Source organism: Mobula birostris, chromosome 10, assembly GCF_030028105.1.
Source record: "Mobula birostris isolate sMobBir1 chromosome 10, sMobBir1.hap1, whole genome shotgun sequence".
In the NCBI taxonomy this organism is placed as follows: domain Eukaryota; kingdom Metazoa; phylum Chordata; class Chondrichthyes; order Myliobatiformes; family Myliobatidae; genus Mobula; species Mobula birostris.
The window spans coordinates 12425739-12451588 of NC_092379.1; the positions used below are offsets into that span (position 1 = coordinate 12425739).

Consider the following 25850-nt stretch of genomic DNA (forward strand, 5'->3'; position numbering starts at 1 on the left):
ATTGTACTCTCCACAAGCTTTGTCTTTGGATTCTTTATTTTATGAATTGTATTGTCTGCTTGTTGTTTTCGTAATTTATATGCTAATAATCTAGTTGATTTACCTCCTACTTCATAATTCTTTTGTCTCAGGTAAAGAAAATTTCTTTGAGTTTCCAACGTATAAATATTGTCAATTTCACTTTGCAATTTCCTAATTTCCTGTTTTCGATTTGAATTACTTTTGTTGCTATCTACAACTTGAAGTTGTTTTAATTTTCCTTGAAGGTCTGCTAATTTTTGTGCATTGATTTTTTTCATGTGAGTGGTAATGGAAATAATTTTCCCTCTCAGTACAGCTTTCAATGTATCCCATAAGATCACTGGTGATGTTTCTCCCGTGTCATTAAGGTCTAGATATTCTTTGATTTCTCCCCTTAATCTCTCCATTACTTTCGGGTTATTGAGTATATGTGAGTTTAGCCTCCATAGTGTTTTCCCTCATTTTCCTTTCCAGGATTAGAGACATAGAGACTGGGCTATGATCCAACAGATCAATTGTTTCAATATTACAGTTTTTTATCCTGAATCTATCTGTATTAAAGATAAAGAAATAGTCTATCCTTGAATAGGCTGAATGAGGGAAAGAGTAATATGTATAATCTTTACTAGTAGGGTGTAATTCCCTCCAGACATCTATAATTCCCAACTCCTCCATAAATGAATTCACTTTCCGAGTCAGAGGTTTATTCTGAATAACTATTCTTGAAGAATCTAATACAGGATTTAATCTAATATTAAAATCCCCTCCACAAATTACTACCCCTCGATAACTGACCATTAGGTCAAAAATGTGTCTATAAAATGACCATTCACAACCTGGAGGAGCATAAACATTCAGCAATGTTATTTCTGTACCTTCTATTCTTCCTGTGATTTTTACGAACCGTCCTTCTTTGTCTCTAGTCTCTGAAATATGTTCATAATTAAGAGTACTTGATATTAAAGTAGCTACCCCTCTTTTGCGACTCAATTTATATGATGAATAAAATACATGCTTAAAGCCCATTCTTTTTAATTTTCCATGTTCAGATTGGCTCATATGTGTTTCCTGGAGGAAAGCTACTTGTGCCCTCTCTTTTTTCAATTTAGACATAATCTTATTTCTTTTAATTGGATTCAAAACCCTATTAACATTATAGGAAATTATTTTTACCAATTCAGTTTGCATTTTTCTCTAGTAGAAAAAAAAACACTCTCCTTTTCTAACCAAACAGTAAGCAATCCCTTCTCAACAGTAAACCAAGACATATAACCACACCCTAGGCATTTTTGAACGTGCAACATTTGAAAATTTTTCCCGACTTCCCACAGTGAGACCTGAGCACCAACCCGCCTCAGTTCAGAGGGATAACCTCTATCTTCACCATGTTAGAGGGCCCTCAGCAGTTTGAATAATCATAGAGAATTTTCTCCTATTTATGCTTCGACCATATTGCTATCATTCAAGTTATTCCGTCTAGTTTATTTTCAGTTACCAGTTTTCATTTTACCTTTAAGTCTGATTTACTCTTTTCAGTCATTTCTCTTAATTAATCTGTGTTCTCTGTACATTCGCGTCTGAATATTTGCAGCTTTTCCTTGTAGTTTGACACTCTGGTTCGTGTGGAGCGTCCTCACCCCACTAACTGCCACGACTTCTGCCGAATCCTCTCCAGTAGCGACTCCGGTTGGGTGATAACTTTAATAGGTAGTCCCCGGTCCGCCAGGTCCAACGTTGCTTCCTCCACCGTAGCGTAAGTTTTTGTCCCTTCGTCATAAAAGACTCTCAGCCAAGCTGGATACAGGGTCTGGAATCTGATGTTGTTTTCCTTCAGGACTCTCCGTGTTTCCGTATATTCCTTCCGTCTGGCAAGAATCCCCGGTGCGTAATCGTGGTCTAAACTGATTTTACAGTTGTTCCACATGAAACCTTTCTTTTGCCATGCCCTTTTAAGCACCTCTTCCTTCGTTCTGTAACTGAGAAATCTGACCAGAATCGATCTGGGCTGGGCGCCTGCTGGAGGCTGTGGTGCCAACGCGCGGTGAGCTCTTTCTATCTGTAGGTCTTTTGCGGCCGGTATATCAAGGTTCTCTCTAAGTAGCTTCTCCACGAAGGGAATCATCAATCCAGGTTTACCTTCAGTTCCTTCGGGAACTCCGTAAGTCCTCACATTTTCCCTTCTCGAGCGGCCTTCTTGATCTATTAGTTTCCACTGGAGCTGGTCTTGCAGCTTCAGCATTTCTGCTATCACCTTCTCTGTGTTTTGTAGCTTCTCTTCAATTCCAACAATCCTCGCTTCAGCTTCATCTATCCGCGAGTTAGTTTTTACTATTTCTCCTTTAATATCTTCCAGCTGTTTGCTGTTATTTTGTCGGAACTCGCGAATCTCTCCGAGAATCAAGGACAGAGTCACCGATTCCCCCTCATTATCTCCGTCCTGGCTTGCCATGGGGGAGCTAGGCCCGTCGCCTTGCTGCGTCTCTTTATGTTTATCAGCCTTCAGAGCGGACTTTTTAATCTTGTTCTTAGACATCATCCTTGCCCCTTATATTAATATAGTTATGCAATATTAAGTATTTGTCTAAATTCGATTATGGGGCAGTTTACCTTCTTTTTTGTCGAGAGACCTTTTCCTTATGCCGCCATTCCCTTGATGACCCGGAAGTCCGGGCAAACAAAATTCCAATTCCCATTCCCGTTGGTTCATGATCTCCTCTTGTGCCAAGGGCGGAGGAGCAACACCTTATATTCCGTCTGGGTAGCTTCCAACCTGATGGCATGAACATTGATTTCTCCTTCCAGTAATTTTTTTTCCCTCCCCCTCCAATCTTCCTCTGTTCCCCACTCTAGTCTCTTACATCTTCTTACCTGGCTATTACTCCCCCTGGGTCCTTCCCTTTCTCCCATAGTCCATTCTCCTCTCCTATCAGATCTCTTCTTCTCCAGCCCTTTACTTTTCCCTCCCACTTGGGATCAACTATCACCTTCTAGCTAGCCTCCTTCCCCCTCCTCCCACCATCCTACCTTGAGTTCTCTCCTTCCTTTCCAGTCCCGAGGAAAACTCTTGGACCAAAACGTTGACTGTTTCCATGGATGCTGAATTCCCCCAGCATTTTGCGTGTGTCGCTTTGGAATTCTAGCATCCGCTTTCTTGTCACATATTTATGATGGGCCATGGGCCAGAGATATAGAGAACCGCTGGACTTCATTTCTTGGAGGTGTACAAAATCATGAGGGGCAAAGAAAGGGTTAATGCCCATCAAAGTTGCTGGTGAACGCAGCAGGCTAGGCAGCATCTCTAGGAAGAGGTACAGTCGACGCTTCAGGCCGAGACCCTTCGTCAGAGCCTCCTAGAGATGTTGCCTGGCCTGCTGCGTTCACCAGCAACTTTGATGTGTGTTGCTTGAATTTCCAGCATCTGCAGATTTCCTCATGTTTGGGTATACTCCAGTTCCACATCCTTCCTATAGTGAGGTGACCAGAACTGGACACAGTACTCCAAGTGTGGCCTAACCAGAGTTTTATAGAGCTGCATCATGAGGGGCAAAGAAAGGGTTAATGCCCATCAATGTTGCCGGTGAACGCAGCAGGCCAGGCAGCATCTCTAGGAAGAGGTACAGTCGACGCTTCAGGCCGAGACCCTTCGTCAGGACTTCCTAGGGATGCTGCCTGGCCTGCTGCGTTCACCAGCAACTTCGATGTGTGTTGCCTGAATTTCCAGCATCTGCAAAATTCCTGTTGTTTGCGGTTAACGCCCATGGTCTTTTTCCCCAGAGAACGGGAATCAAAGGCTTTTGTACGTTCTCCCCGTGACTGCAAGGGTTTCGTCCGGGTGCTCCAGCTTCCCCCCACAGTCCAAAGAAGTTGTCGTAAATTCTCCCACGATTAGGCTCGAGTGAAATTAGTGGTTGCTGGACGGCATGGCTTGGAGGGGCTGAAAGGCCTATTCTGCACTGCATCTCAATAAATAAAGAAATAAAACTAGACGGCATAGGTTTAAGACCATTTTAAAAAGACCTCTGCAGCAATTTCTTCATGTAGAGGAATGAGCTGCCAGAGGAAGTGGTTGGGGCAGGTACAATAACAACAGTTAAAAAAGATATTTTGGATATTGTACATGGATAGAGCAGGGTTTCCCAATCTGGGAGTCCACGGACCCCCTGCTTCATGGTATTGATCCATGGTATAAAAAGGGGCGGGAACCCCTGGTTTAGAAGGAAATGGACCAAATGTGGGGAAATGGGGACTGGCTCAGATGATCATGGTTGAATGCTTGTCTCTAATGCCACACTAAGACGTGGGTGGCTGCCAAAGGTCAGAGTCCCGGAATTCCCTGAAGGGAAACCTGTTAGAGGGGCTTTGCGGCCTTTCACCCATAGAACCATAGAAAACCATAGAAAAACTACAGCACAGAAACAGGCCTTTTGGCCCTTCTTGGCTGTGCCGAACCATTTTCTGCCTAGTCCCACTGACGTGCACACGGACCATATCCCTCCATACACCTCCCATCCATGTATCTGTCCAATTTATTCTTAAATGTTAAAAAAGAACCCGCATTTACCACCTCGTCTGGCAGCTCATTCCATACTCCCACCACTCTCTGTGTGAAGAAGACCCCCCCTAATGTTCCCTTTAAACTTTTCCCCCCTCACCCCTAACCCATGTCCTCTGGTTATTTTCTCCCCTTGCCTCAGTGGAAAAAGACTGCTTGCATTCACTCTAGCTATACCCATCATAATTTTATATACCTCTATCAAATCTCCCCTCATTCTTCTACGCTCCAGGGAATAAAGTCCTAACCTATTCAACCTTTCTCTGTAACTGAGTTTCTCGAGTCCCGGCAACATCCTTGTAAACCTTCTCTGCACTCTTTCAACCTTATTTATATCCTTCCTGTAATTTGGTGACCAAAACTGAACACAATACTCCAGATTTGGCCTCACCAATGCCTTATACAACCTCATCATAACATTCCAGCTCTTATACTCAATACTTTGATTAATAAAGGCCAATGTACCAAAAACTCTCTTTACGACCCTATCTACCTGTGACGCCACTTTTAGGGAATTTTGTATCTGTATTCCCAGATCCCTCTGTTCTACTGCACTCCTCAGCGCCTTACCATTTACCCTGTATGTTCTACCTTGGTTTGCCCTTCCAACGTGCAATACCTCACACTTGTCTGTGTTAAACTCCATCTGCCATTTTTCAGCCCATTTTTCCAGCTGTTCCAAGTCCCTCTGCAGGCTCTGAAAACCTTCCTCACTGTCTACTACACCTCCAATCTTTGTATCATCAGCAAATTTGCAGATCCAATTTAACACATTGCTGATACCAATTTACCACCCGTGCCCCTCGTTAAAAGAACTGCTTAATTTCAGTCACTTCCAGCATTCTAAAAGTTGGAAGTTTTGAGACGCTTTCTTGTTGTGTGTGTGTGTGTGTGTGTGTGTGTGTGTGTGTGTGTGTGTGTGTGTGTGTGTGTGTGTGTGTGTGTGTGTGTGTGTGTGTGTGTGTGTGTGTGTGTGTGTGTGAGTGAGAGAGAGAGAGAGAGAGAGAGAGATGGTATTTTAAACTGCCCTGCCTGTCTATGGGTTGAACCGATTGAAAGCAAGTTTCAAAATGTGGCACGTTGCATGAGGTTTAGCTGTGTTTCAGTTCCTCAGGAAGTATCCTTTTAAGAAGCTGAGTAAGTGTGAGAGCTGAGAGATGTTTGCTCTTTGCTATTAAGTGTTAAAGTTCTTTCTCCTGTAAAACTAAACATTCTGATTTTGCTAGATAAACTTTAACACTTATACCAATGAACAAACAAAAAGCTAAAAACAAGTTGGAGCCTCAGATAGCACCCACAGTTACACAGTGTGTTTGAGCTATATAACTGATGTAGTGTAGGTTAAATATATATCTTCTAAATATTTAGTATATACAGTGCAAAAGTCTTAGGCACACACACACACACACACACACACACACACACACACACACATATATTTATGGAGCTAAGCTGTCCAAGACTTTTGTACAGTACTGTGGTAATTTTATGTATTGCACTGTACTGCTGCTGCAAAAGAAACAAATTTCATGATGTATGTGAGTGATGATAAACCTGATTCTGATATGGGTCTCTGTTGTGGACTGAGAGTGGGAAGGGGGCAGGGAGAGGGGAATCATGGTTGGGAAAAGGGGAAGGGAGAGGGGAGGGAGCGGGAAGCACCAGAGAGACATTCTGTAATGATCAGTAAACCGATTGTTTGGAATCAAGTGACCTTGGCTGGCGTCTCAGGGCTGAGTGTGTCTGCACCTGCGCCGCTTCCCTGCCCCACACCTCTCTCGTGGTGCTGCATTTCTGTGTGGTGCGGAAACTGCCCCGCGGCAGACAGGGGGGGCTCTGCAACGGGTGGTTAAAACTGCCCAACGCTTCACCGGCGCCAGCATGCCCGCCATCAAGGGCACACATACAGAGAGGTGCTGGAATTGAAGGCCAGTCACATCACGAAGGGTCTGCCCCCCCGCCCTGCTTGTGGACTGTTTGTCCTGCTCCTGTCAGGGAGGAGGCACCTGCGCCAGGACCACCAGACTCAGGGACGGTTACTGACCCCCAAGCTGTCAGGCTGACCAACAGCTCCACCCGTTAACCCACCCCACCACCACTGCATCCACATCACCTGGTGTTACTTTATGTACTCACAATCAGTCCATGTATATTACATTATATATATATAGGCATCCATTAGTCTCGCGAGGCCATGGATTTGCGCCTTGGAAGGTTTCCAGGGCGCAGGCCTGGGCAAGGTTGTATGGAAGACCGGCAGCTGCCCATGCTGCAAGTCTCCCCTCTCCACGCCACTGATGTTGTCCGAGGGAAGGGCATTAGGACCCATACAGCTTGGCACCGGTGTCATCGCAGAGCACTGTGTGGTTAAGTGCCTTGCTCAAGGACATAACACACTCCCTCAGCTGAGGCTCGAACTAGCGACCTTCAGGTCACTAGACCGACGCCTTAGCTGCTTGTGTGTTATAGGTTAGTTTCTGTACAGATATTGTGTTCTTCATACTTACTGACTGATTGATTGAGATACAGCGTGGAATAGTCCCTTCTGCCCCTTTGAGCCTCGCCGCCCAGCGACACCCCAATTTAACCCTAGTTAATCACGGGACAACTTACAATTAAGCTACCAACCGGTATGTCTTTGGACTGTGGGAGGAAACCAGAGCACCCGGAGGAAACCCACGTGGTCACTGGGAGAGTGTCCAAGCACCTCAGGGGCAGTGTTGGGATTATAATAGTAGAGGACCAACTTATCAGCAGGGAAAAGTCTTCGGCACATAAGTGTAGCTAGGGTGGCTAAGGCGTTTGCACTGTACTGTATCCTTAGAGAGGTCAGAGCAATACCAAGTAGCAAGCAACAGAGATCAGGATTGAATCCGGCTCATGCTTTTCAGCCATTTCAACGAAATATAAATAGGGAAGGCTACGCATTGAAGAAGTAAGCTTTGGTCAAACCTATTGAGAACGGCAGGAAGGCTTCCTTGTACTTCAGTTGTCCCCTCTCGTCCAGAAAGTGATTCACATTGAAGGATTCCGGAGTCTCCCAGCAACAGGGATCGTGCAAAACGGACGCGAGCAGAGGGATCACAATCATTCCCTGAAAAAAGGGGGTCAGAAGTTAAGAAAGGTCTTGCTTTGGGGCTTGCAATGATACGACAGTTGTCTCAGCTTTGTGCCCGCTAAGCCAGCTACCTCCTGTAGTTGATGCTGTAATGTTGGATCTGCTGAAGGTCACATATGCTTTTGAGGTGTCTCCCTCCTGATTTATTACACTGGGGACATCACCATTTCTATCTGACTGTACAAGTGACCTGACAGTACTATGCAAAAGCTTTAGGCACTTAAATATTCAGTAGCTAGGGTATCAAAGACTTTTGCACAGTACTGTAGTAATTTGTATATTGCACAGTACTGCTGCTGCAAAAGAAAAATCAAATTTCATGACCCATGTGAGTGATGATAAACCTGATTCTGATCTGGGTCTCTATTGTGGACTGAGAGTGGGAAGGGGACAGGGAGAGGGGAGGGAGTGGGAAGCTCCAGAGAGACGTTCTGTAATGATCAGTAAACCAATTGTTTGGAATCAAATGACCTTGCCTGGTGACTCAGGGCTGGGTGTGTCTGCACCCACGTCACCTCCTCCCACCCGCTCCCGGCACTCCTTGTCTGCCACCCATCCCACACCCCTCCCCCAGTGCTCCACCCTCACCACTCCCAACATCCTTTGCTCCTGCCAGATTTACAAACTCGCTCTCCGCTCCATGGTCATTATCATCAGCGATCATTCATAGTCGAGTACGGTTTTTCTCCTGGTGGTCGATCTGGTCACCTGTGGGTCTCGAGATGACTGAAGAGGCCTGTCTGAAATCCACAAGTCCTGTTGCAGTGTTGGCAGGTGGAGGTCATTGAGGTGGTGGTGGATGTAGCTGGTTAGGCCTTTCCCTAGTCTCTCCTCACGTTGAAGCCGTTTAGTCTCAGCGGCACGGTGGAGGCATTCATCGAGCTGTGCAGTCCCCTCATAGTCTTGTCATCTTCAGAAGTTTTCTGATGACTCTGCCATAGTTGGATGCATCAGCAAGGGAGATGAGGCTGAGTACAGGGCTACGGTAGGAAACTTTGTCACATGGTGTGAGCAGAATTATCTGCAGCTTAATGTGAAAAGACTAAGGAGCTGGTGGTGGACCTGAGGAGGGCTAAGGCACCGGTGACCCCTGTTTCCATCCAGAGGGTCAGTGTGGACATGGTGGAGGATTACAAATACCTGGGGATACGAATTGACAATAAACTGGACTGGTCAAAGAACCTTGTAGAGGCTGTCTACAAGAAGGGTCAGAGCTGCCTCTATTTCCTGAGGAGACTGAGGTCCTTTAACATCTGCCGGACGATACTGAGGATGTTCTACGAGTCTGTGGTGGCCAGTGCTATCATGTTTGCTGGTGTGAGCTGGGGCAGCAGGCTGAGGGTAGCAGACACCAACAGAATCAACAAACTCATTCGTAAGGCCAGTGATGTTGTGGGAATGGAACTGGACTCTCTGATGGTGGTGTCTGAAAAGAGGAAGCTGTCCAAGTTGCATGCCATCTTGGTCAATGTCTCCCATCCACTACATAATGTACTGGTTGGGCACAGGAGTACATTCAGCCAGGGACTTATTCCACTGAGATGCAGCACAGAGCATCATAGGAAGTCATTCTTGCCCGTGGCTATCAAACTTTACAACTCCTCCCTTGGAGGGTCAGACACCCTGAGCCAATAGGCTGGTCCTGGACTTATTTCCTGGCATTTACATATTACTATTTAATTATTTATGGTTTTATATTGCTATATTTATATTCTATTCTTGGCTGGTGCAACTGTAACGAAAAAACAATTTCCCTTGGGATCAGTAAAGTATGACTATGACTAGACAGAGCTTCTCCAGCTTTTCCTATTCTGTGCTAATTTCTCCAATCAGGCTGCCGTGGCACTTCCTCGGGTGAGTCCTGATATTGTCTTTGAACCGCTTTTTCTGCCCTCCAGGAGTGCGCTTTGCATCCTTGAGTAGGCCGAACAGGAGTGGCTTAGGGAGGCGGGAGTCAGACACACGGATGACGTGGCTGGCCCATCGCAGTTGGCGTTGGGTCACGATTGTGGCTGTGGAGTTAATGTTAGCTTCCTCCAGGATGCTAGAGTTAGTGCGCCTGTTCTTCCAGCTAACTCTCAGAATCTTCTGGAGGCATCTCTGACGGTTAAGTTGCACACACAGAATGCTGGAGGAACTCAGCAGGCCGGGCAGCGCCTCTGGAGAAAAGTGTGTCCTGCCGAAGGGTCTCTGTCCAAAATGTCGACTGTACTTTTCACCATAAATGCTGCCTGGCCTGCTGAGGACCTCCAGCATTTTGTGTGTGTGTGTTGCTTAGATTTCCAGCATCTGCAGATTTTCTCTTGTTTTTGATAGTAAGTTTCCAGGCATTTTATGTGCCTGCTGTATGTTGTCCATGACTCCACTCCACATAGCAAAGAGGGGAGGACTATAGCTTTTATAGACCAGAAGTTCAGTGTTGGTCTTGATATCCCGATCTTCAAAAACCCTCTTTCTCAGCCTGGCAAAAGCTCCACCTTGCCTGTTCTGCGATTTATTTCAAGGTCAATGTTGGCTCTTGAAGAAAGAGAGGTGCCAAGATATGGGAGATGATCAGTGTTCTCCAGAGGGATGTTGTCAACTTGGAAGGTTAGAGGTTTAGGAGCTTGATCTGGAGCAGGTTGGTGCAGGACTTGGGTTTTCTTGATGTTTAGATCAAGTCCCAGGAGCTTGTATTCTCTGGCAAAAGCTTCCATTCTGCCCTGCAGATCCTCCTCAGAGAGAGCTAGGTGGCATTGTCTTTTGCATATTGGCGCTCCATGATGGAAGTAGTTGACACCTTGCTCTTTGCCTTGAACCTGTTAAGGTTAAAGAGCCCTCCATCTGTCCAATGGAGAATCTGGACTCGTTGTGGGAGGTCTTGGCCTATGAGTTGAAGAACGGTTGCAGTGAAAATGGCAAACAGAGTTGGGACCCCTGTTTCACCCCGGTCTGAATCTTGAAAGCTGCTGTTTCAGAGCCGCTGTTGCACTCAAAAAATTGTGTAAGAGCTGCAGGATCTTGAGGTATTTCTTCAGGCGCCTGATTTTGGACAGTACCTGCCAGAGGGCAGGATGATTTACAGAGTCAAATGTTTTTGCAAGGTCTATGACGGCCATATAAAGATTTTGTTCCCAGGCTTTCTCCTGCGACTGACGTGCTGTAAAAATCACGTCAGATGTTCCTCTGGCTGGACGGAAGCCATGTAGACTCAGGCAGGAGATCTGCCAGAGGTGAAAGCCGGTCACATAAAATTCGGGTGAGCAGAGAGGAGGGAGATGCCTCTACGGTTTCCGCAGTCGGCTTTGTCACCCTTTCTGAAGAGTGTGACAGTCAAGCCATCCCTGAGTTCAGCTGGAATCTTCTCCCGGTCCCAAATCTTGACAAGCAGGTCATGAATATGATTTAAAAGAAGATTCCAGAAGGAAGAGAAGATTCCACATTGACAAATACAGTACTGCGCAAAAGTCTTGGGTACCCTAACTATATATACGTGCCAAAGACGTTTGCACGGCACTGTATGAGATTTATCCATTTTTGTTTTTAGTTCTGGGAACAACATCCAGAGATATGCATAGCATGGGATGTTGGCATCACCTGCAACATGGCAACACACCTGCAGGCTGATTTGATTTGACGCGAAGGAAGCTTCTCATCGTGTCACAACTGCGGATTCGGCACCGCAGTAGACACGGCAACTGCGCTCGTGAATATGTGCACGTCAGCTAATTGTTATTTCATTGTGATAGTATTTAACTCCACCCTTGTCGTCGTAGTGCTTGTCCGACACTTGGACGCAGCAACGCTTCGCTGCCTGCATTCGGCCTTGCCTGAGAAATTGGATTGTCGAGTCAACTGACTCTGAAGACTAGTGGTATTCGTTTTATTCTTTTCAGTCGCAGGGTAGGCTTCGTTTTCCATTTGAGAGTTTTAGCCAATGGCCCTGTTTGGCCTAGTGTTTATTGTTTTCTTTTCCCTTTAACATTCTTCGCATTAAAGTCTGTGAACTATCGACCCGCTTCACTCCGCACTTGGGCCTCTGGATGCTTTGATCTACTTGTGACAGAAAAAAATCATTCTATCTAAGAGGAACATTGGAAGCATTACCTTTGGGATCAGGAATCCCCGGAACTCTGTATCTTTTGTGACGGTGTGGGGGAGGTTGAGCGGGATAATATTGGAATAGCGCTGGATCTCGTGGATGGCTGCGTTGGTGTAGGGCATCCTTTCTCTGTCTCCGATACACGGTGTGCGTTCCATCCCAATCACCTGATCGATCTCACTTTGGATCCTTTCTGTAAAAGTACAAATCATTGTCCGTGAGGGGAGAGCCTCCCCGGATGGGTGCGGAACGGGGCGCAGAAGTTGGATTTATAAGCCTTGGGAAAGGGCATAGAGTCAGTGCACCCAGGGGAGATGAGCGGGATTAAATGGTTGTAACCAGGAAACAGCATCGGAGTGGGCCGGGAGTGCGGCTGCACAAGAATTTGAACACGTCAAGGCAAGTACCAAGGTGTGCTGAAAAAACAAAGCTTTACAAACAAAAGTGTGGATTACAAAAGCTGTTAAGACTTAATATATTAAAAAAAACACTGATTAGTTTCGACCTGAACAATCATTTCTGACCACCACACTTTTGGAAGAGAATCAAGAACAGAAGAAATAGGACCTTGAGTCAGCCATCTTCTCCGTTGAACCCAGATATCCCACCTCTCCTGGAACTTCTGGGAGACTCCCGCCTACTAATAATGGCTCCCTGGTGCCCGCAAATTATATACAATATCACGGAAATCAATTTTTTTGAGAGCGAGCGCAAGATTGACCACGAGAGAGAGTGCACGTGAGAGAGAGCGAGAGAGGGAGAGAGAGCGACCACGAGAGAGAGAGAGAGGGCGCGAGCGAGAGCACGCCATGGCAGTGTGTTCCAAAAAAATATAAAACATACGTCACCCCAGTCTACACTAAAGTGTACCCCTGCCTAATAGGGGTCAAAAATAATGACAGTGTTGCTCGCTGCACTGTTTGCAACAATGACTTTTCTATTGTCCATGGTGGGTTAAGACTGTAAAAGACATGTTGAGGTGAGTTTAACAGGTGTCATTTGTTCATTAGCGTAGGTAACGTTATTTAAACTAGCTGGCTAGCTGCTAAGGAGCTACTCTATTGCAGACTTCCCACCTCTCCCAGAAGTCTCCTGCAAGTTGATGGTGCTACCTCCCTGAAATGAGTTTTTGCAGGGGGGGGATGTCTGTGAACCTGTTCCACCATTGAATAAAAGCATGGCTTATCTGGCTGTAGACTTAGCCCTCTAACCACCAGCCTTTCTCCCATGACCCTTAATGCCACCACGATACAACAATCTGTGTCTTACATATATTTAATGGGACAACCTCAGCTGCTTCACTGGGCAGAGAAACCACACTACAGTGGACAGGAAGGCAAGTCAAAAACTGCCCAGTGCGTCACTGGCACTGGCCTACCCGCCATCAAGGACACAGAAACAGAAAGGTGCTGGAAGAGGGCCAGTAACATCATGAAGGATCCCACCCACACTTGCTCATGGTCAGTTTGTCCCACTCCCATCAGGGAGGAGGCTAGGTAGCATCCATGGCAGGGCCCTCAGACGCAACAACAGTTACAATATCTCCCCCAAGCAGTAAGGCTGATCAACACCTCCACCCACTAACTCCACCATAACTTTTATCATTTCCTGCCAGTCACCTTGAGTACAGCCCAGTGTCACTCTAGGGCCATACAATCAATCTATATATATATAAGCTAGCTTCTGTATTTAGACTTAGAGACATAGAGTCGTAGAAAAGTACAGCACAGAAACAGGCCCTTTGGCCCAACTAGTCCGTACCAAAACTACCTACTCCCATCCACCTGTACCGGGACCATAGCCCTCCATACCCCTACCCATGTACCTATCCAAACCTCTCTTAAACTTTGAAATCGAGCTCGCATGCACCACTTACACTCCCACACTCTCACCTCCCTCCGAGTGAAAAAGTTCCCCCTAAGCTTTTCACCTTTCCACCCAGCCTCAGTGGAAAAAGCCTGCTTGTATTTACCCATCTGTACTGCTCATAATTTTGTATACCTCTCAAATCTCTCGATCTTCTATGTTGTGAGAAATTTATTGTGCGTGTGTGTGTGTGTTTTTATTATTGAGATCTTTATCTTTGGTGTTTTGTTTTGCGCTGCATCAGATCTGGAGTAACAATAATTTTGTTCTCCTTTGCACCTGCAAATGACATCAAACAATCTTTAATCTTGAATCTTGTATCATATTATACCTGGCCAGGGAATAGGATGTAACTAAGGGAGAGGCTCTGTTACTAAATTTGAAGGACCGCATGTTTTAAGAGGAAGTACCCCCTTTGAGAAGTTGCACAAACGTGAGAGCCAGGTGAGATGCTTGCTCCTTGATAAATTCGTTTCAGAAGCACTGGAAGGGAGAATGAGGAGAATCTCATCTGTTGCAAGCTTTCCAGCTCTGGAGTAGATGGCTTGAAACCGATTCAATGTACTGTACGCCTTTGAAAGGGAATAGGGTGAACACTTGAAAAAGAAGAACCTGCAGGTCTTCGGGAAGAAACGGAGTGTGATCACTGGGCTGACTTTTTAAAAAAGGTACGCACGGATACAATGGCCCGAATGGCCTCATTAAGGAGTGGCATGATTTTTTAGATACCAAGCCCATCAGGAGATCCTGAAAAGTGCCAAGGCAGCTCGTCAAGGGAACGACATGGTGGAAACAGATCCTAGGGCAGACAACAGGGCCGCTCTCTCACTGCTCTAGGTTTCATTCGATCTCTGGTGCTGTCTGTGCAATGGTTCTAGCTTCTGGCCAGGACACTACAAATGTTCCCTGCACTCTGTGAACAAGGGGATTTTTATTTAAGGTCATTTCAAGTGGATGATGCAGGGCAGCAGCCCATCTAAACTCCGGCACCTTGGGTACTCCGAGTACTGGAGGGTTTAGTCAGGGGCAGCAGGTGAGTATTGAGTCCTTGGAGAGGGGAGAAGGTTATCTCTGGTTCACTGATGTGACCCTCCGAGAGCAGGACATATATAGTAAACCCTCCAAGAGCGCCACAACCTTGTCGTAGGTTTTGGAGGCTTGCGTGCCTTAATGACCCAGACAGCTATGTTGGCTGGAGTCAGGGCTTTGTGCTTTGGCTCTTGGTAGGGTCACCCATGCCAAAGGGTAAAGACCAGATTAAGAGTGGTCTACCAGTCCTCCACCCAAACAAAATTGTTAAGGAAATGGCGATGAAGAATCCGTTTACATCTGAGCGTGATGGTATTCCTGAGTCTCCGCCTGAAACTTGTGTGACTGACTGTAGTGAAAACCGAAACATAATGAAGGAAGGCCTGAACACAGCTAGAGATGGAGGACCTTCGTTGCCGCCCTAAACGTCGGCATCATAATGAGCAGAGGCAACTGAGGCTAGTTAAGCTCCCACCTTTCAGTCAAATCCAACTCATCTCAACCTTCACTCTGTTCAGGGCATCATGCCCAGAGCACCACCGTGCTAGCTCACAGGGAAGAAGATCTGCAGATAGAAGGCAACGTAATGAAGCAAAAGAAATGCAGATGCTGGAAACCTGAGACAAAAAATGAAAATGGCAAAAAAAAAACGCTCACAAGCTGTGGAGATAGAAATAGAGTTAAGGTTTCGTCAATCCTGTTGAAGGTTCTTGGCCTGAAATGTTGACTCTTTAATCCTCTCCGTAGATTCTGCCTGACCTGCTGAGCTCCGCCGGCATTTCAGGTGCGGGTTTCCAGCATCTGCAGAATCTCTTGTGTTTCAGGTGTCCGATCAGTGAATCTAAAGTGAGTCATGAACTGGCACGTGGGACATGACATGTCACACACTGACAATATGATTTCCCCTTGGATCAAGGGGATGTGTTTTTTACTCAGAGAGTGGTGGATGCCTGGTATGGGGGGCAGAGGCAAATACATTAGAGGCTTTTAAGAGACATTTTGATAGGCACATGACTGTAAGGAACATGATAGGCACATGACTGTGTGGGCACGTGGCCAAGTGGTTAAGGCATTGGACTAGCTACCTGAAGGTCGTGAGTTCGAGCCCCAGCTGAGGGAACGTGTTGTGTCCTTGAGCAAGACACTTAATCACACATTGCTCTGCGACGACACTGGTGCCAAGCTGTATGGGTCCTAATGCCCTTCCCTTGGACAACATTGGTGTCGTGGAGAGGGGAGACTTGCAGCATGGGCAACTGCCGGTCTTTCTTACAACCTTGCCCAGGCCTGCACCCTGGAGAGTGAAGACTTTCCAGACGCAGATCCATGGTCTCGTGAGACTAACGGATGCCTTTATTTTCTTTGACTGTAAGGAAGATGGAAGGATATGGACATGGTGTAGGGAGGGATTAGAGCTTGGATGTGCTTGATTTGCTTTTTGGCTGGCTTGAAGGGCCTTTTCCTGCCCAGTACAGTTCTATGCTCTTTGCTGGAGAACCAGACTACCTGCTGGAGGAATGCACACACACAGCAGGTCAGGCATGGAAACGAACAGACAGTCGGCATTTCGGGCTGACGCAGATCTTCCCTGGAATCCAAAAGGAGAACGGGCGACATGCAGGAGAGGACCTGATCCGGTGTCTACTCACCCTGTACCTCCGGGTACTTCAAGAACAGCAGGAGACCCCACCTCATGGTCGAGCTGGTGGTGTCGGTCCCGGCGAGGAATATGTTGAAAGTGGACAGGAGAAGGTTCTCGTCGTTGAACTCTGACCTTGGGTTATTTTTCTCCTGTAAAACAGCAACTTCTGGTTACACCCACTTCACCGGTTCCTCTTTAATTATAAATATAGTTAAGATCTGTTATAGAAAAATTACATTTATTTGAAATAACCAGGGAGATAAGAACTTTACAGAGTGGTTTCTTTGTTATTTGCACAGCAGAACACCCAAGCACACTGCTGGACTATAAATAGCCTAATGCGGTCTCACTGACAACTCTGACAGTACTTACTGAAGTCATAAGACCATAGGAGCAGACTTAGGCTATTTGGCCCATTGAGTCTGCTCTCCCATTTCATCCTGGCTGATTAGATTAGATTAGATTATGAGGACACGCAGTCCTCTTTTATTGTCATTTAGTAATGCACGCATTAAGAAATGATACAATGTTCCTCCGGTGTGATATCACAGAAACACAAGACAGACCGAGACTGAGAAACTGACAAAAACCGCATAATTATAACATATAGTTACAACAGTGCAAAGCAATACCATAACTTGATGAAGAACAGGCCACGGGCACAGTAAAAAAAGTTCAAAGTCTCTCGGAAGTCCCATCATCTCACGCAGACCGGAGAAGGAAGAAAAACTCTCTTCCTGCCATGAGCTACTAGCGCCGCAAACTTGCCGATGCAGCACCCTGGAAGCACCCGACCACAGTCCGACTCTGAGTCGTCTGAAAACTTCGAGCCTCCAACCAGCCCTCCAAAACCGAGCACCAAGTACCATCTCTGCCGAGCGCTTCGACCCCAGCCCCGGCCGCCAGCAACAGGAAAAGCCGAGGGTTTGGGGCCTTCCCCTTTGGAGATTCTCGATTGCACAGTAGCAGCTGCAGTGAACCAGGCATTTCAGAAGTTTCTCCAGATGTTCCTCCGTGCTTCTCACGGCTGTCTCCATCAAATCAGAATTGTGCACGACCCCTATTTAACAAATACGATATCATTTCATCGGAGAGGCCACGCGCGCTGCGTCGTGCCGCCATCTTCTCCTCCCGCCTCCATTTTCCCTCTCAGCATGACAGTCGACGTTTCAGGCTGAGGCCCTTCAGCAGGAGTCGGGAGGATGTTAAGGTTCTGGTGAAGTTTCTGAAAGTGTCCTGATGAAGGGTCTCAGCACAAAAACAAAAGTCAACCGTTTACTCTTTTCCCTAGATGCTGCCTGGCCTGCTGAGTTCCTCCAATAATTTGTGTGTGTTGTTGTCATGTGCTGTACTGCTCCACACTAAAGGGACAACACCAGCGTCTCCAATCTAACCTTGCAGCCAAAACGCTCACCCGGAGCCATTCCAGTAAATCTTTTCAGAACCACAAACATGAAAAAAAAATCTGCTGGTGCTGGAAATCCAGGGCAACACACAAGAAATGCTGGAGGAACTCAGCAGGCCAGACAGCATCGATGGACAAGAGTGACCAGTCGACGTTTCAGGATATTTTCAGAACTTTCACTGGGATTTAACATCCCCCTGAAAATGAGGCTACCGAAACTGGGCAGCAGTTCAATTGTGGCCCAAACTATGTTTTAAGCAGATTCAATATATCTTCCCTGTTTTTGTACTTCGTGAGTCTATTTTTCTCAGGGTCTCCAGAGGCTCAGTAGCCATGCCTCTCAAGAAGTTGTGTGGATGTAGCCCTTCAACAGACCAATTTTGTCCGAATCGTCTTCCTCACTCAGCTCTCGCACACCACAGCAGCCGCACCCCATCACAGGCGGGCTAAACTAGGTGAGGTAGGGACATCGCTGTCCGAGTGTGTGAAGCCGGCTCTGGCGACTAGGCGGATGAGATTTACAGTGAGATCCAGCGGCCAGGAAGGCCGTATTGCAGCGCCCCGCGGAGGGCGAAGGGAATGTCAAGGCACAGGAGACGTCACGGTCATCCACTGCAACTGAGAAAAAATCCCAGTTTGTGATGCTCGCTCGTACCACTGGACTTGAGGTCGAGAGAGTGGGACCGCCTCAGTGCGGCGGTTTTTCCACTTTAAAAACTCACCTGCACAGGTTTCCTGCCATCGTTGGGCACCACTGACAGCCTCCATCTTGATTACTGCCAAAGACATCACCTCACAATTCTTGGTATTAAAACAAGATTAGCTTTATTTGTCATGGGTACATCCGAAAGTGCAGCGAAAGAGTGTCGTTTACATCAAGTTAAATCAGTGAGGGTTGTGCTGGGCAGCCTGCAAATGTCGCCACACTTCTGGGACCGACATAGCACGCCCAGAACTTACTAACTCTAACCCGTACGTCTTCGGAATGTGCAAGGACACTGGAACAGCTGGAGGAGACCCAGATGGTCACGGGGAGAACACCCACTCCTTACGGGCAGTGGCGGAGATTGAAGCCCAATCTTACAGCAGGTGCGGTAAACCACGGTGCCAACATGACAACATAAGAACATAAGAAACAGGAGCAGGAGTTGGCCATCTGGCCCGTCGAGCCTGCACCACCATTCAATAAGATCATGGCTGATCTGGCCGTGGACTCATCTCCACCTACCCCGCTTTTCCCCATAACCCTTAATTCCCCTACTGTGCAACAATCTATTATTATTATGATTATGATTATGAGGATACGCAGTCCCCTTTTATTGTCATTTAGTAATACATGCATTAAGAAATGATAAACTGTTTTTCCAGAATGATATCACGAAAAACACATGACAAACCGACTTAAAAGCTAACAAAAACCACATAATTATAACACATAGTTACAACATTGCAAAGCAATACCGTAATTTGATAAGAGCTATCCAACTTTGTCTTAAATATATTTACTGAGGTAGCCTCCACTGTCTTATTGGGCAGAGAATTCCACAGATTCACGACTCTCCATCCCAAGTCCACCCCCCCCCCCGGCCAAATCTTGAGGCCATGTCCCCTAGTTCTAGTCTCACCTATCAGTGGAAACAACTTTCCTGTCTCTATCTTATCTATCCCTTCCATAATTTTATATATTTCTCTCAGATCTTCTCTCATCCTTCTGAACTCCAGAGTACAGTCCCAGGCGACTTAGTCTCTCCTCATACGTTAACCCCTTCATCCCTGGAATCAACCTGGTGAACCTCCTCTGCTCTGTCTCACAAGTCAACCGTTATGCAGACATCCCACCCTGCAAAAACTCATTTCAGGGAGGTATCACCACCATTTCAGGGAGGTAGCATCCCCCCGCCTTCCCCATCGACATCCAAAGGTATATGTAATACTTCGTTTAGTGATTTTATCTAATCTGTAAACCAAGTTGGGTATATGCAGAAAAAGTGACATTAAAATATGTACTTATATTATATTATATTATCATGTTTATTCTATTACAACTTTAAGCAAGGCTACAGGGAGTTTGGCCTCATCACGTAGGACATCAATAGCTTAGCTCCTTAGCAGCTAACGAGCTAGTTTAGATAACGTTAGCTATGCTGTAATGACACCTGTTAAACTCACCTCAACATGTCTTTTACATTTTAACCCCCCATGGGCAATAGAAAAGTCACTGTTGCAAACAGTGCAGCGAGCAACACTGTCATTATTTTTGAGGTCGACTGTAAAACCCGCCCACAGAGAAAACTGATAGGTCTACTTAGCAGGGGTCCACAATCATTTTTGCACCACGGACCGGTTTAATATTGGCAATATTCTTGCAGACCGGCCGACCGGGAGGGGTGGTGTTAATCACGACTGGAATATAGGTGATGTCAATAGCATCATAACATTTTAAGTAACGTTTGGATATTAAACACACAGCACATATTTTCCCCGTATGAACATATAAAATCATTGCAACACACCAATATCGCTGAATCAGTGGGAGCCCTGGGCTTGTTTCCCTGCAACAAGACGGTCCCATCGAGGGGTGATGGGAGACGGCGATACTCGAAGGGGGTTCCTTGTGTCCAGTCTATTCTGCAATTTAGTTTTCGTTGCATTCATTGCAGAAAACTCCGCTTCGCAGCGATATGATATTGGAAATGGAAGCAACGTTTTCAGTGCTTTTGTGGCTATCTCAGGATATTCAGCCTTGACTTTGATCCAGAATGCCGGCAGAGATGTTATGTCAAACATACTTTTCAGCCCACTGTCATTTGCAAGCTCGAGCAGTTGATCTCCTTCCCGCGCTGACATGGATGACGCGCGGGTAATGACCTCGCGTGCGTTCAAGTTCAACAGTGGGCGTGTCAGGGAATGAGGAAAGGTGCAAATGACTCATATCGTTTCATATCGCCAAATCATATTGTTTCCTCACGGCCCGGTGGATGAGGACCACTCTTAGCACGAAGAGAGACCAATCAGGGTGCTCGCTCTCCCTCTCAAAAAAATCTATTTCCGGGTTATTGTATATCATTTCCGGGCGTCAGGGAGCCACTATCGATATGCGGGAGACTCCCAGATCTTCCAGGAGAGGTGGGATGTCTGCGTTATGTTACTTGCCAGCCCTTTCTACCTTCCATCTGTGTCCCCTTATAACAGAGCATCCCAACCCGGGATCCATTGGACACTTCCTGCTTAATGTTGTTGGTCCGTAGTTTAAAAAGCAAGGTTGGGAACCTCTTCCTTACTGTCTAATATTAAACCACGTCCTGTGGTAGGCCCCTTAGTGTTGACTGACTGCTGTTCCTTCACTTACCTCTTTCATTCTGAGGAGGAAGCTGTCGATGAAATCCTGGCGCTTCCCTTTGGTGTGCGTGTCCTTGTGAAGCTGGATCATTTCCCTCAGGAAGTTTTTAATTTTATCTGCGTTTTCGAAGAGCCTGTTGTGTGGGCCTGGGAGGTGGTCCAGAAGGTTTGGAAGTAGATCATACAACTAGAAAGGAGATAGGAGTGATTAGTGTGAGCTGGGAATCGGCTGGCAGGTGGGGCAGAATGAGGTTTTAGTTGTGAGAGGCCGTTCTATTGCCCAACATCTGATATGCATTTGTTTTGTATAAAAAGTGACAAAACTTGTACTTACATCACAAAACATGGTTGTTGCTTGAATGAAGTCACCAGCGAAAATTACTGGTAGATACAAAGCTATTAATTTCAAAACAGGGTGTGGCAGGAGACGCTTTTGGTCGAAATGTCTCCCTGGCCCAACCTGGGGCTTGGTATTTTGTGCACTAAACATCAAAGGACACTTCCATCCTTATACATATCAGACATCCCACCCTGCAATAACTCATTTCAGGGAGGTAGCACCATCAATTTGTGGGAGACTTCCGGGAGAGGTGGGATGTCTGCGATAGAGTAGCTCCTTAGCAGCCAGCCAGCTAGTTTAAATAACGTTAGCTATGCTAATGAACGAATGACACCTGTTAAACTCACCTCAACATGTCTTTTACAGTCTTAATCCACCATGGGCAATAGAAAAGTCACTGTTTTAAACAGTGCAGCGAGCAACACTGTCATTATTTTGAGCCCTATTACGCAGCTGTGCATTTTAGTGTAGTCTGGGGTGAAGTCCGTTTTATATTTTTTTTGGAACACTCTGCCATGGCGCGCTCTCGCTCGCGCTCGCTCTCTCTTATGGTCGCTCGCGCGCTCTCAAGCCCTCTCACTTGCTTTCTCTCTCGCTCTCTCGCTTGCTTTCTCTCGCTTGCTCTCAAAAAAAATTGATTTCCGTGATATTGTATATAATTTGCGGGCATCAGGGAGGCAGTATTAATATGCGGGATACTCCCGGAACTTCCAGGAGAGGTGGGATGTCTGACATACGGACGATGCTGTCTTTGAAACCACACACCAACTTCACACATCCCGATTTGCATGCACACCACAGACATTTAAGTGAGTTTTAATCAGCATTGTCTGGATTGGGATTCATGGCTTTTAGGAACCCATTGTTCAGAGCTGCACTCCAAATTAAATCCGCAATACACATTCAGATGTGAAGACTGTAGCCAAAGTCATTTGTTAAATGTAAATGTGCTAAAGCCAGAAAAATTGTTCTAACAGACATAGGAGCAGAATTGGGCCATTTGGCCCATCGAGTCTGTTCTACCATCATGGCTGATTTATGATCCCTCTCAGCCCCATCCTCCTGCCTTCTCCACATAACGAAACAAGAACCTATCAACCTCTGCTTTAAATATACCCAAAGACTCAGCCTCCACAGCTGTCTGTGGCAACGAGTTCTACAGATACGCCAGCTTCCGGCGAAAGAAATGCCTCCTCATCTCTGTTCTAATGGGACGTCCTTGTATTTTGAGGCTGAGCCCTCTGATCCTAGACTCCTCCACGACTGGAAATATCCTCTCCACTTCTACTTTGTCTAGGCCTCTGGTACTTTAACCTTCTCAATCTCTGGCCAATTGAAAATGCACTCTGGAATCAACTCTATCACTTCACTAAGGGTTGTAATATAGGAAACACAGTCAACAACTTTATGGAGCTAACACCTCGGTGGAGAGGATGTTTCCTATGGTGGGGATATCTAGGGCCAGAGGGCACAACCTCGGAATAGAGGGACACCCATTTAGAATGGAGAATGGAGCCAGAGAGTGGTGAATCTGTGGAATTCGTTGCTACAGGAGGCTGTGGAAGCTGAGACATTGGGTATATTTAAGGCAGAGGTTGATAGGTTCTTGATTAGTCAGGGCGTGAAGGGATACGGGGGGAGAAGGCAGGAGATTGTGGCTGAGAGGGAAAATGGATCAGCCATGATGAAATGGCAGAACAGACTCAACGGGCCAAATGGCCTAATTCTGCTCCTAGATCTTATGGCCTAACGCTCTCAAACAGCTGGGTGAACTGGTGGGTAGCTTGCTCGTGCGTGCCATGAGCAAACGGGGGCTGAGTCCCCTGCATTCCTCCCCAGGGCAACCCTCCACCTCTATCTGACGAGGCCGAAGGGACGAGTGAAGGAAGAGGAGAGGAGACAGTGACCGGCGGACTCACCTGCCCCCAGGGGCTGCTGATGACCTTCATGTTCTCGTCGATCATCCGCAGGAGAGCCAGCAGCTTCGGATCCTCGTAGTCGAAACGGTTCCCAAAGACAATGGCGCACATTATGTTGGCCGTGGCCGAGTTGAGCTGGAACGTGGGGTCAAAGGGCGACTCTGGTGAGAGAGTAAGAAGGAGACTCAGACCGGTTCACTGAGTAGCCAGCGGAGAGGAAGGAGGCCATCCTTGTGTCAAGCCCGGTACGTTGGATTGGAGATTTCTGGCCACCTCAGACCAACCAGCACCGTAAGGCTGGTGACACTGGAGTGTCACCAAAGAGACGATCCTGGAGTGACCTTCAGCGAGGAGCAGGCGACACTAGAACTTCTGGCAGATGCTGGAAATCCAAACCAACACTCGCAAAGTGCTGGAGGAACTCAGCGTCCACAAAAAGTCAGTCAACATTTCAGGCTGAGACCCTTCTTCAGCACCGGAAAGGAAGGGGGAAAATGCCAGAATAAAAAGATGGGGGGGTTTTGGAGGGGTTAGGGGTATTGGAAGTAGGATAGCTAGCAGGTGGCAGGTGAAGCCAGGTGGTTAATAGAAGTTTGGGAGCGGGCATCCTGTTTATCGACCATTTTCATGGTTCGCATTAAGGGAGGCAGGTCAGGAGGCCCTGGACGTTTATCGGCTTTATGTCCCATGATTCCAAGCAGGACTAGTGCAGCATGGCTGGCGACGTTAGACAGGTAACGGTAGGGTACAGAAAGAGAGAGAGAAAGAAGAGAAAGGGCCATTTGCTTCCTCGATCTTGCGCTACCAGTCAATAGCCGTGTCACAATGCCGTATATCTACAACACACATCAAAGTTGCTGGTGGACGCAGCAGGCCAGGCAGCATCTCAAGGAAGAAGTACAGTCGACGTTTTGAAGTCCTGACGAAGGGTCTCGGCCCGAAGCGCCGACTGTATCCCTTCCTTGAGTCGATGCCTGGCCTGCTGCGTTCACCAGCAACTTTGATGTGTGTTGCTTGAATTTCCGGCATCCGCAGAATTCCTCGTGTTTACGCCGTATATCTGCTGTAGGTTTGGGGTGTGGAATTGTTGTCTTCCTTGCAGTTTAACTTTCTTATGCTGCTTGTGTTTTATATAATCACCCACATTACTGAGCTAATACAAAGCTAAGTACTCTTATTTCAGTTTCCCAAACACTTTCCTCTTTTAACCAGTATTACAACACTGTGCAAAAGTCGTAGGTACCCTGGCTCTCTCTTTCTCTCTCTCTCTATATATATATGTTTATTTATTTCTAAGACTTCAGCAGAGAATGCTGTATTTAATTGTTCAGTGAATTTTCCAGTAATCACGGTACAGTTGCTTCTGTAATTTTTGAGAATTTTCTTAGTTTTCAGTAGCGGTTGTAATGCTACTTGAATTGGCATTTTACAGGTTTCCAATATTCTCTCACTCCCGTTCCAGTGTGTTGATCCATTGTGCCAAGTTGAGTCTACCCTCAGGGTGAAGGAGTGGTACCTTATGAAAGGATGGAGGGGATTAAAGGTAACATTAGCAAATTTTCAGATGACACAAGGCTGGGTGGCAGTGTGAAATGTGAGGAGGATGTTATGAGAATGCAGGGTGACTTGGACAGGTTGGGTGAGTGGGCAGTTTAATGTGGATAAATGTGAGGTTATCCACTTTGGTGGCAAGAACAGGAGGGCAGATTACTATCTGAATGGTGTCAAATTAGGAAAAGGGGAAGTACAACGAGACCTAGGAGTCCTTGTTCATCAGTCTGATATCTCCTCCACCTCAGCAACCAGTTTTGCGACCACAAGATATAGGAGCAGAATTAGGCCATTCGGCCCACTATTTCATCCTGGCTGATCCATTTCCCGCTCAGCCCCAATCTCCTGCCTTCTCTCCATATCTCTTCATGTCCTGAATTATCAAAAACCTATCAACCTCTGACTTTAATGCACCCAATGACTTGGCCTCCATAGCTGCCTGTTGCAATGAATTCCACAGATTCACCGCCCTCTGGCTAAAGCAGTTCCTTCTTATCTCCATTCTGAATAGGCATCCCATTATGCTGAGGCTGTGTCCTCTGGTCTTAGACTCTCCCCCCACAGGAAACATCTTCTCCACATCCACTCTACTGAGGTCTTTCAACATTCAATAGGTTTTAATGAGATCACCCTCATTCTCCTGAATTCCAGTGAGTACAGGCCCAGAGCCTTCAATCTGTCCTCGTATGACAAGCTTTTCATTCTTGGAATCATTCTCATGAATCTCCTTTGAACTCTCTCCAATATCACTGCGTCCTTTCTTAGCAAGTGGGCATAAAACTGCTCACAATACTCCAAGCGAGGCCTCGCAAGTGCGTTATACAGACATCCCACCCTGCAAAAACTCATTTCAGGGAGGTAGCACCATCAATTTGCAGGAGACTCCCGGAACTTCCGGGAGAGGTGGGCTGTTTGCAATAGAGTAGTTCCTTAGCTGCTAGCCACCCAGTTTAAATAACGTTAGCTATACCAATGAACGAATGACAT

General features: G+C 46.6%; 1 protein-coding gene across 1 annotated transcript in view; it reads right to left on the reverse strand.

Moving 5' to 3' along the window:
- Positions 1 to 25850, reverse strand: part of LOC140203832 (cytochrome P450 2B4-like) — a 67004-nt gene that overhangs the window by 8508 nt on the left and 32646 nt on the right. The window contains exons 4-8 of the mRNA XM_072269935.1: positions 23313 to 23473; positions 21064 to 21240; positions 16317 to 16458; positions 11778 to 11965; positions 7526 to 7667 (exon numbers count right to left, since the gene is read on the reverse strand). Of these exons, the coding sequence (XP_072126036.1) occupies positions 7526 to 7667; positions 11778 to 11965; positions 16317 to 16458; positions 21064 to 21240; positions 23313 to 23473 (810 nt within the window). The remainder of the gene's footprint in view (positions 1 to 7525; positions 7668 to 11777; positions 11966 to 16316; positions 16459 to 21063; positions 21241 to 23312; positions 23474 to 25850) is intronic.